At 37.2% G+C, this 12,307-nt stretch overlaps 1 protein-coding gene across 1 annotated transcript; it reads left to right on the top strand.

The window, feature by feature from the left end:
* The first annotated feature begins 59 nt into the window (after positions 1-59).
* BUB3 (BUB3 mitotic checkpoint protein) lies at positions 60-10,679 on the top strand. Its single transcript, XM_010018863.1, has 7 exons — positions 60-68; positions 2,171-2,365; positions 3,462-3,531; positions 4,879-5,030; positions 8,059-8,217; positions 9,578-9,755; positions 10,459-10,679. Exons 1-7 carry the CDS (start codon positions 60-62, stop codon positions 10,677-10,679), a joined length of 984 nt encoding a protein of 327 aa, XP_010017165.1.
* The last annotated feature ends 1,628 nt before the right edge of the window (positions 10,680-12,307 follow it).

The following is a 12,307-nucleotide window of genomic DNA, read 5'->3' on the forward strand; positions in this document are numbered from 1 at the left end:
CTGCAGTGAGAAAGCTTTCCGTTGGCTGTGCGTGGAGCGGCAAGAGGAACCCGAGCAATATGAAAACGGTACTTTTATGTCTTCTTCTTAGTCAAAGTACAGGCTGGGCGCCCCGGGGCTTTCAACAAAGCTCCTGCTTTGTTCGGGAGGCTCACCGCTTAGCTGAATGGGGGAGTGTGTGCCGATTTCTCGTCTGTTAGTAAAAAACGAGCTTTTGGCAATGATGGAATTGCAAAAATGCACCCTGTAGTTAAGTCAGCATCGCAGTTTTAGCAGTTCCTTCCCTGTAACCTGTTTTTTGTGAGTTATCTCTTGTGGTTCTTGAACGTTTTAGCAGGACTTTGTTGTTTGAGGTGGGCCTGACAGTTACTGTTGTTTGGCAATCCCGGCTGTGAGGCGGTTGTATTTGTGAAACCGTGCGGGTTTCTTTATCTTAATTTTTTCTCTTTTTTGTTGGTAACAAGTAAAAAGTAGGATGCACTTAAATCCTGATATTTATATATTTTTTTTCTGGATTGCAAATACCTTTTAACTAGCTTTTTCCAGGTTTGTGACTTTGCTTCCTGGAGTGCTGTTTGTTGATTGCTTTTGAGCTGCTCAGTAACAGTTGTACTCCTGTTTGTCGTTTGAGCTTTCTGCCACAAGGAGACAAGGCAGTCAGCATGCCTTGTAGTTGTTCTGAATTCCTTTAGAGTTCATGGTGTTGTACATCCATATGAAGTACTCACTGAGGTACACTTCCCTGTTGATGAAGGTGCGACTGAATTCTCTGTAGTATTCCTATAAAAATCTGTGGCAAATTCTCAAGCCTCAAGCCTGTCTGTTTTTTGCCCAAGTATCCCAAAGCAGAGCTGAAAAGGGGTTAAGAAAGACGATTTTATTTCCTGGAATCCTAGAGTTTGCATTTAAACAGCAGAAAAACCACTTTGTGTTTACATAGTGTTTTTGTTGCTTTGAAGGATATCGAAGTAAACACCTCCTAAAGTTCCCACTTCGGGATTTTTTCTAGTGTAAGGATGTGTAGTGCTCACATTATTATACAACTTGATGATTGTTTTGTTACTGGCAAGTGCTGCACTAGAATAACTGCACTCAGTTTGAACTTTCTCCTAGTTCATCTATTCTCTCTTGACTTATTCTCAGAGGTCTAATCTTGCCTTTGCAGTTGTATGTACAGATTCAGGAGTGATAGTGTTACAGAAATTCCAAGCTGATTTACTTCTCTTATTGTTTTGGCTACAGGGAAGTGTGCTCTTAAGACTTTTTGGAGCCTTAAAAAAGAGGTTTGGTGCTTTTGGTGGTGTGTATGTAATGTACAGCTCCTTCTTTCAGAGTGTTTGTGAGGTTTGTGCTGTTTTCCCAGCTGAAATTTGCTGTTTTTAGCCTCTGTTCTCCTTTGGATTTTTGTGTATACAACTTAAGCAGTCCTGTGAAGTGAGTCCTGCAGTCATTGAGGCGACATTGAACTGGTGATTCTTTTTTCCAGTCACATCACATTTACGTGTTTGCTCTACATTCCAGTACCCCACAAAGCATCACTTTCCTTTCTTAACTGATCTTTAGACTCTAAGAGGGGGAAAAAAACAAACAAACCCCTTAAAGCAGTTTCATTGGAAATATTTTATAACACTTATGTAAGCCAAAGGATTGGGAAGTTGCAGAGAGCCTAAAACTATTGAAAACATGATCCAGTTCCAGTTCTTGTAAGTGTGACAGTTATAGCAGATCAGGAACAAATCAACACTTAGTTTTCAAATCAGATTCATTCCTTTCTGCCTGCATGTGTTTGTTTTTAACTTCCTGATGCTTACAGTGATTTATAAACTGTTACTTTTAAAAATACAGCCACACACGGAGTGGGGAGGAACACATTTGTATGTAACAATATCAGCTTAGTGATAACAGTACAAAAAGTGTATTATTGTTCCATGTTATATTTGATATTTAAATTTGAAAACTATGGGGGAGGAATTTTTTGATGTTTTGGATAGGGAGGAGCATCTTGAATTTTAGAGTTTGTCAGAAATCTGGGTGTTGTGAACTTTTCTGTGTAAAAGCTATGAAACTTTTCAGCTCTAAGTTCTCTTTAAGATGGCTCATTTAGGAAGCTAACTTGCTAGGTTATGTTCTTGTTATTACTAAAGCTGTATCTATTCATTATCATCTTCAGATGACTGGATCAAACGAATTCAAACTAAATCAAACTCCAGATGATGGTATTTCGTCAGTGAAGTTTAGTCCAAACACCTCACAGTTCCTGCTTGTTTCATCCTGGGACACAACTGTCCGGCTCTATGATGTTCCTGCCAATACCATGAGACTCAAATATCAGCATTCAGGAGCTGTTCTTGACTGTGCTTTTTATGTAAGTGTGTGGGGTGGATTTTATTTACTTTTATTTCATAGACCTGTAGTGGCCAAGGTACCTGAGAAATTGTCAATGCCTGCAATAAAGGGATAGTGAAATACTACTTAAAATCTGGTTTTGTTTCTTTATTTAAAGAAACCTTGTGCCAATTATTCTTCTTTTTAATGGATTTTGTTCTAGTCCTAAATATAGATATTTCCTGTGGAGGGTGCAGGTACACAAGTAATTTACTTCTGGTAGAAGTTGTATGCAAAAGTACTTTGAGCTGCTTTGTGCTGTTTCTGCAGTGCTGTGGTAGATTGTGTGCATGCTTCTTACAAGGAGTCATACTGGTGGTGTATAGCCAGAAATCATTATTCACCATAAATGCCCATAGCCTATTAGTCTTTTCTTTTTAACCTTCTTATACTGGTTGTTTTGGGAACATCGTGTTCCCAAATACCACATACTTGATTGCTGTATTTTTAATGCCCTGGATTTGAAATATGCTTCAGGATGCTTTAATTTTATTAGTGCCAGTTTTTGTTTTGCCTTTTTGGTGTCACGTATGAACTTAGAAGGTTTCAAGTTTTTTCATTGTATTCTGACATGTCCTGCAGTAACTTGCTGTGTTACTACATGTTTTAAGGGTCAATTTAAATGTCCAGGTCTTGTGGACATTTTGTCACATAGTATTGTGCTGTGGATCAACACACAGGTTCTCAAATGGTATCTGGCTTTTAGATTAGTTTTAGAAGGATTATGCTTCAGTCAGATGGAACTAGTTTAGGCTGGCAGTCATATAGAAAGAAGTATTATGTGCTTTGCTGTTACAGAAATGGAAATGATTTGGTGTAGCCTCTAGTTGCTTTTTCTGTTTATATTATTTTAAATAATAAAACCCTATAGCTCAAAGTGCTTTTCTTAAACATTTTGCAAAGCTTCTGTCATCTACCTGTTTAGATCTGGGCCAGATTTTAACGTTGTGTCTGAATTCCCATCTTCTCCAAACTCCTGAAAGCAAGTCCTTTGTTATGAGCCTAGAAGATTAAATGTGTCACAGCCAGGGAAACTTAATGCATGTCAAAAGGTGAGCTTTTTTTGTGCTTTGTAGGATCCTACCCATGCTTGGAGTGGAGGATTAGATCAGCAACTAAAAATGCACGATTTAAACACGGACCAAGGTAAGCAGATTGAATTCTCTAAGTGGTCTTAATAACTGGCCTCAGCTTCCAATTTGTTTACTTACACAAGCAGAATGTTTCAATTTTTTAGATGAGGGATTTTTATTTTAAGTAGTAGATGTTTAGATCTGGATTTAAGTTGTTAGTGTCATTGCTCAGCAGCCTACTTTGCTGTGCAGCCCTTTCGGATTGCTGAGGCACAGAACAAGGCAGTAACTGAAGACTCTTCTATAAGACCTTTAACAAAAGGGCTGAATCTGTTCGTGCCCAACTGAGAGTTTAAACTTTTACTGTGATGAACATTCATTGATGTATTTTCCATGTGTATTTCCTTATTTACTTATTTGAAGGTGAAAATGGAAGGGAATAGCTATCTACTCCTGATGCTGACTGAGGTTCACATCACATGTGCCTTTATCTAGCAGAGTAGCTGGTGGCTGTAATAAGTACCACCTAAAAGCATGAAAGCATTTGGCAGTTTGCCCAAAAGTTTGGTGGATGCCTTGAATTGGATTTCTGATGACCATCCTGCTCTGCCTTAGGCTACTGTGTCTCAATTAGTGGGAATTAGCTAAGCTTAAGTAAAACTGAGCATGTTATTTTTCAGAGGTTTGTGATTTGGATGTATTTAAGAATGATCTTTTACGGGTTTGGCAGGATATATATATATATATATATATAAGACTTTTGCTTTGTCAAGCATCATGGCCTTACACTACACTTTTTTGCCTAACAAAACATTGCTCAAAAGTAAAAGTTCCAGTGCCTCACTGGTGCAAAATATAGAGCTGGTTTATTTTGTGTGTTTCTATGCATGTTAAAGAGAAAAATGAATCTCAGCCTGGGACAGAAGTGGTCACTAGAATCAGCCAATAGCCAGGGCTTAACAAGCTTGTGCACACAGTAATGTTATGAAAAGGTCAAATAATCCTGCTATAGGTGACTTCATGGAAGTGTTAATATGTAATATTGATTCATTTTGTCATTAATGGTAATACATCCAGGCTTAAGTTGCTTTCTGTGTTAGTGTCTGTGTCGAAGGTGGTGATAGAATTTGATACTGAACACTTCTTTATACTTCTGAAGATCTCTTTGTAGCTGCCTAAAATTCTTAACTTCCTTTCATAATCTCAGGAGACAAGTTTCAATTTAATAATCCTGATCTTTGCAGAAGTTATGCTTCTGAAGACTGAACTATCCTCAAAGGGACTCCTGGCATATCCATACACCCATGGGAATGTCAGAAAATAGTTTGTTCGCACTGCTGTAGTGTGTCTTTCTTTTATTCAACACATTCTTACTGTTTGTAGAGCCAGTAAAGTTAAAATATATTGCATTTTCTTACAGAGAACCTTGTTGGTGCCCATGATGCTCCTATCAGATGTGTTGAGTATTGCCCAGAAGTGAATGTCATGGTGACAGGAAGCTGGGATCAAACAGTTAAACTGTGGGATCCCAGAACTCCTTGTAATGCAGGAACCTTCTCTCAACCTGAAAAGGTATGTACTGGATACTGTATTAAATAATACATCCAGTGACTGGTTCAACATCACTGTATAGGGCACTGTCAGAAATTGAATTGAAATTGAAAGATAGGTTTAATGCTTTTTAAGCTGTGAAAACATTGCATTTTAAAATATTGATAGTCAGAATATATTTGTGATTTTTAGGTTGAGTCTTTGAGCTTTCATCAATAGCAGAACATAATTGCTAGTGCTCGTGGTAGACCAAATTCTTGTGGTTTAAAACAAACTAGAGGAAGAAAAACTGAACAAAACCAGCATGTGACATTGATGTTAATACTTCTCGGCTTAATTGCAATATGCACCATTGATTTCCTTAAATCTTGAGACTTTGATATATCAGATCCTGGCACTTACGAGGTCTGATTGCTTTGACTTGTGTAGAGATTCAGTAGGCGGCTTTTTATGTTGCCTGAAATAATATTTTGAGTGTTTTTTTTTTTTTTCCACTTGTATTAAAAAAACTAAACAAAATTACTTTTATTGTAATTTACCTGTCATTGTACTAATGTCTACAAATTCAGGCATCCTTCTGATACTTAAATTCTCTGTGCTAATGGGAGATCAAGCGAAATAAGGTAAAATGTAGTGCCTTAAGCTTTTTCTGGTGGTTATAGGGCGTGTTAATCTTTATGCTGCTTACAGTTGTGTCACTGAAAGAATTACAGAACAGTAATTTCTCTTCTTTTCATAGACTCCTAAACACAGGCTGGGCTGCTGGATGATTTTACATGGGATTTTGTGCCTGTACCTTTTATAAATCTCATTTAGCTCTGTCACATCATATTGTCAAGTCATAATTATGAGCCATCATTACGTTGCCTATTGCATCTAAATAGCTCTTACTTTTGTTACAACGTAGCTGGATCTACTTCTGGCAAGACCTTTGTTCAGAAGAAAGTAATTGCATTATTTCAAGGTTTTGATTTATAGGTGGATGTAGCATGTAAAGAACTGTGATAAATTGCTGACAGAATATCATATAATGGACAGCCCCAGTGAATCAAGCTGCTTATTGGTTCAGCCAGGTTCATTATGTCATTGTTTTAATACTGCCTTTGATAAATGTGTACACCTACCCAGCTGCATGACAATGGTTTCATTTGATTTATGCTTGTGTGTGTGGAGAAAGAATACTTACTGTACAGGTGTGACATCAGTTTGTAAAGAAGACTTAAGATATTTAATGTTCTTTATGCCTTTTTTGCCATACATGTATGCAAACACATTTTATGTAATGTTTATTAATGTTCTGTGATCAATTTTTACATCAATAACGAGGGGAGCTTTGAAAAACTGTCTTGTTAAATTGTGTAACTGCTGTTGCATCGAAGTTTTCCTGCCCTTTTCATGGCAATTGGGATCATCAGAAATTTTAGTCAACTCTTGTGTGAACATTTAAGATGTTTCCCTTCTTAAGACCTCAGTCTGAGATGGGAGTTCAATACTCATATTTTAGAGCAAGAATGCATGCGGAGTGAGTGTGGATTGGTTAAAGGGAGGTTTTTTTCTGTCTCTGTGTATACATACACCCACAAAAATACATGCCTGTCTGCTTAGTTTTTATTAGAAATTAACTACTTGGAAAAAAAAGAATAATTTCTCCAGAAATGTTTATAGCAAATGAGAAGTTGTTTGGTGTGATATTTCAGTGCAGTCTTACCAGAACCAAACGGCTTTAATGGGCTTTGTCAGAGAACCAGAAAGTGAAACTAGGTGCTCGAGTGAAATTGGACGAGCACATGCCAAAAGTAAATTGAATCTTTTTGGCAGGAGACCAGATCTCTTACACTTTTAATTCTGAGGTATATACAGGATTTATTTCCGATGTATTGAGCTATATTAGGTCACTTTTTTAAAGCTCATTCCTACAGTTTGCTCTTGTTAGCAGCTCAGTGTAAGGACAGCTAAAGACAGCTGGATTGCCTTGTTTGTGTATCAGTAACTTGTAATTCATTTGATAGCACAGAGATTTTGACTGAACCTGTTTTCTTTTTCCTTTTTTTAACGTATTTCCAGATTAACAGCATCCCAGGTAATATTTGGAAACAGAATAATTTATGTGCTGAATAATTGAGTGAGAAATTAGACAAATGAAAATGAGAATCTCTGAGCCAGTTTTTGGAGTGCAGTTGGAATTCCAAGCCGTGGTCTCTTTTAATGATGTAAAGCATATTGCTGCTTTCAACTTTACTTACTTTTATCAAAGTATACAAAGCACTGGGGTTTTTTTAATGATTTCTTAGCAATTTATTTCCCTTTATTAACATGAAGCTCAACTTGAAGTATTCTGTTTAAAAAACACATAATTCAGAGAAGAAAATGCGTGATGTGGTATTGTAAGAAAACTGCAGATTCATGCACTGATGGCAGGGAATGCAAACTGAGCATACTAAGCAAAGACGAATTCCAATATCCATGCACTTCCCTATTATTTCATCTGTTTTCCTCTTGCCTTGAAATATCCAATAAATTTAAGAGTTGAAATAATTTTTGAGGAAAACTTGAATGCTACTGATGTCCCTTTTGATTTAAACAAAAATGTTTCTGTACACATGTAGTGTTTAGAACATGGATCATACCAGCAAAAGGGAAAAAATCTCATGTGTGGGAGATGATTTAGATATTATTGAGATCTGGAGACTAGTAACTGAACAAATGTGCTTGGAATTTAGAATTACACAACTGCATATGCATATCGTTATTGCTATATATATTATTATATATGTTGTTATTTGGACTGTCTTGGGCTTGATCTCTCAGTGGTGTGCTAGGGTCCAGAATTAAGGGTGAACTTTTGAAATGCTACATTAATGTGTTCTCACTAACCAGCTGCACACTACCACTGTTTATCCCAAAATTGAGTTATAAATTAAAGGGAATTCTATAACTTATTATCTTCATGCAGAGGTTTTGTTACCGCATATTGCTGCCGTTTTCTTTTGTAGAAAGAACAATGGATATTCAGGCCTAAAAAATGTTAACTATTGTAATTTTTTTAAAGGTCTACACGCTTTCTGTGTCTGGAGATAGACTAATCGTGGGCACTGCAGGTCGGAGAGTGCTGGTGTGGGATTTGAGGAACATGGGTTACGTTCAGCAGCGAAGAGAATCAAGTCTGAAATACCAGACCCGCTGTATCAGAGCGTTTCCCAATAAACAGGTATGGGGAGCATGGCAGTGATCATACTTCTGAATGATTTTTAGGAAAAGTGGTGGTTTGTCTTTCAACTCTTCTGCATCTTTCTTTTGAAACAAATTCTGGTCTTTGTAGGAGGGGAAAACAGATGGTGTTGAGGCTTCTTGTTTGAAGCTGACTCTTTGTAATAGCGCGGTTCAGGAATGTTTATCACTGACTTACCAGCATATTATGGTTTATTTTTTAAATCCTCAATTTTGTGTCCTTTTTTAAAACAACCTATTTAATGCATCACAATGCCAACATGTAATTAAACCCCTCCCCCCCCCAAAAAACCTCCACAAAGTTGCAGTAGAAAAGAGAGGAAGATGGAATTGGTGTTTGCTCAGCAGCCTTTATGTGTTGTAGCCCCAGGTTCTTCAGTAGGCAGGAGAAGGTTTCAAACTATATGAATTTTTTCTTTAACTCTGAGTCTGTCATGCACTCAAGAACCCGTGATCCATTTCCTAGGGGGAATTGTACAATTTAGATGATCATACTGTGTAGGTTAACACAATGTATCTGAGGTATTTCTGAAGTGAAGCAAGATTAGTTTTTCCTGACAAACTAATTTGGAAGGGAATTTTCCTGTGTACAGAGAAATAGTAGAGGAGTTGTAAGACCTAGTTACTTGTTCCTGAACTGGCATAAAGGCTTTGTCCCTTTTCAGCTCTAGTTACAGTAAAACAAGCTGATCGTCCAGATTGTATCGTATTATGGATTTTAAAGAACCTTGCTATAGCTAGATATCACTACAATCCTATTTCTGAAAAGATCTATTACGGGCTTAACTTAAGTTATAATAAAAGCATCTCAGGTTGCTCTTAAGTCAGGACTGTAATTAACTGGATAAGTGAACACCGCTTATAATCAAGTTTCACTGAAAATACTATTTCAACTTGAGTGTTTAGTTGCTAGTGTAAAGCTCTGAACTAATTTTAATGTAATTCTGAAACTAAATAGTCCCGTGAGGATCTCTCGTATTTCAGATATTGAGGCCGTGGGGGATAGGTGGGCAAATACAAGGGTTGTTAACTAACTCTTTAACATTTTCTTCCCCCCAAATCAACTTCGTGTTTGGACCTGAAGGGTAATTAAAAGATCTCGCTGTCAGCTTCAAACTATGGTGCAATGAGAATGTCAGCTGCTTTTTTTCCCTGCGTTTTTTCTCTCTTAGAAGCAGATTTATTGCTGATGCCATTGATCTGTGGTAATAAACAATTTCTGTCTGTTCACAATCAAGACTGTGTTTCATGTATTTGAATGTAGAGGGTATAAGACAAATTGTATTGCAATCCCTTTTCCAGTTGTAAACTTCTAACATGTGTATCCAATTTGTTTTTAGGGTTATGTTTTAAGTTCTATTGAAGGTCGTGTTGCAGTGGAATACTTGGATCCAAGTCCAGAAATCCAGAAGAAGAAATATGCATTCAAATGTCACCGTTTGAAGGAAAATAACATTGAGCAGATTTATCCAGTCAATGCGATTTCTTTCCATAATGTCCACAACACGTTTGCTACAGGTAAAGTAGATACTCAGTGTTTTGTAACAGTTGTATTGGGTCCTTTACTTTTGATTTAAACAGGCCAGCCTTCACTTCATATAATGAACAGAGGGGAGATTGAGATTAAATATCCTGGAGAGGAACTTTTTACAATGGCAAATAGTGATAGGACAAGGGGAATGGCTTGAACCTGCCAGAGGGAAGATTTAGATGAGCTCTTGGGCCGAAGCTCTTCCCTATGAGGGTGCTGAGGTGCTGGCTCAGAGAAGTGCTCAGAGAAGGTGTGGCTGCTCAGAGAAGCTGTGGCTGCCCCATCCCTGGCAGTGTTCAAGGCCAGGTTGGACACAAGGGCTTGGAGCAACCTGCTCTAGTGGAAGGTGTCCCTGCCGGTGGCAGGGGTTGGAACTGGATGAGCTTTAAGGTTCCTTCCAGTGTAGACCATTCCAGGTTTCTCTATACCCTTCCTTTTTAAGCATTTATATTGTATTTCTTGCAATGAACAGGGTTTTTAAATTATTTGATGCTTTGAGAGTCAATTGCTTTAGCAGAGATTTTGAGACATACTTGTGCTCTTTACTGAATTATGTAACTGTATAACCCGGTGTTTTTACTGACGAAGTAATCAGGTCGTTTTCTTTTCCTTCTTTTATTTTTGCTGTATCTTTTCAGTCTTGCCATTCTCCCAGTTAAAATTAACAGTTTTTAAAAACTTCAATTTCAGGAGGCTCTGATGGATTCGTAAATATTTGGGATCCATTTAATAAAAAGCGGCTGTGTCAGTTCCATCGGTATCCCACAAGCATCGCATCACTTGCCTTCAGCAATGATGGAACTACCCTTGCAATAGCTTCTTCATATATGTATGAAATGGATGACATTGAACATCCTGAAGATGGTATCTATATTCGCCAAGTGACAGATGCAGAAACAAAACCAAAGTGAGTATGCTTCACCTGTATTTGAGACTTTCTGAGCATTCATCCCAAGATTTATTAATTTTCCTAAATTCATGAATAGCATTATTGATGCCAGGAGATAGTGCAGCTTGACAGTAGGGTTGGTTTTGATTTTATCTTGTTCGCCCAAGCTTTCAATATCCGTAGGTTGATAGACGGCTGATGGATAAAATTGTGCCTAGTTGTTTAGCAGGAGAAGAATGTCAAACTCTTATCCTTTTTGAATAGGTGCTATTATATGAAGCTGGGGAGTTATTGCTAACTCATTGCTGCAAGAATTAAGGGAAGAATTCAAGAATAATTTATTTGAGTAAATGTTACTGTGTTTGGAGATTTAAAACTTAGAATTAACGCGATCTTTACACATGAGCATGCACCCAGCTCTCGCAGTCTGAAGCAAATCTAGATACTGTTCTAGGAAGGTTGTATAAAATCAAGGAGAAGCTTTTTCAGTTCCCTTGTATTGGAGTTTGCTGTGGCCCTTTCATAACATACTTTTCTATCACTGTTGCTGTCAGAATGGGGCAAAGTGATTGATGGAGGTAGAAGATTTCTGTGGAGCTTGCTTTGGCATGAATGTTACATTGAAGAATTGCCCTCACGGTGCAGAATTGCACTACTTTTAATTATGCTAGAACAAGAGCAGGTTTTGTTTTCAAATTCAGTGTGGTTTGTCAGTGCTGTTTCTTTTTATTTCTAGTACTCAAACTGTCTTACACTTTATCTGGTCATCTCCATTATTTAGTATCTAAATGGCTACATAAATAGACACATACACGATAAAAGTTCTTGATTTTTAAAACCTCAAGGCCTTCCCTCTTTCCTTAAAGTGTGTTGCTTCAGAGCAGCCATTTCATGGCTGTGGAGATGTAAGGTGGAAGTTACAGAAGAATAAATCCACCATTTCTCACTTGGGAGATGTTTGTTTTACACTAATTTTGGTACTGATGGAAAAATAAACCAGAACTAACTCAATATTTATTTCTGGGGCTTCCACAAGTAATAAAAAGTAATCCAAAGCTGATAATTGAAATTTCCTTTTAAAAATCAGATTGTGCTTATTACTTTTGAGAGGGTTTAAAAAAACCCAGGTGATAAAAGAATACTTGCTGCTACTTGTAGTAGTGAGAGCTGCTTTTAGTTATTTTTCTTCATTGCTAGTTATGGTTGCTAATTCTGTAGATGCTTCATTCTGCCCTAGGAGGAGGTTAATCTACAATTAAACAATATTTCCTCTCGGCCCTCCATTATTTTCTGAAACAGATGGTTCATCATTTCCTGGGCTGTTAAACACAGCAAGGTTAAGGTTAGACTCTTGGGAATCAGCTAGTTTTGAATCTTATTAGGCTGTAGAAGAAAAACTAATAAGAATACTCCTTAATATCATTTTGGGGCTGTAAGCAATTATTTATTAGCAAACAATTGATCCCAGAAGGGCAAATTGTTTGAGTCAGTAATGAGCTGAGAAAAGACAGAGCATATCTGTGTATTTGGAAAATAATTGTAACGTAATTGCAATGCATTTAGACAGGCATCTTTTTGGACCTGTTTCTATCTTTAAATGAATTTCTGAAAACATTAACAAGGTTTATATGCTTTTCTGACATGTACAAG

Source organism: Nestor notabilis, unplaced genomic scaffold (assembly GCF_000696875.1).
Source record: "Nestor notabilis isolate BGI_N333 unplaced genomic scaffold, ASM69687v1 scaffold767, whole genome shotgun sequence".
Lineage (NCBI taxonomy): Eukaryota > Metazoa > Chordata > Aves > Psittaciformes > Psittacidae > Nestor > Nestor notabilis.

Excerpts from the sequence above, each read along its gene's own strand:
- BUB3 (XM_010018863.1), top strand. Across the intron at positions 3,532-4,878 it reads CGATTTAAACACGGACCAAG|AGAACCTTGTTGGTGCCCAT; the intron begins GTAAGCAGATTG and ends ATTTTCTTACAG. Across the intron at positions 8,218-9,577 it reads GAGCGTTTCCCAATAAACAG|GGTTATGTTTTAAGTTCTAT; the intron begins GTATGGGGAGCA and ends ATTTGTTTTTAG.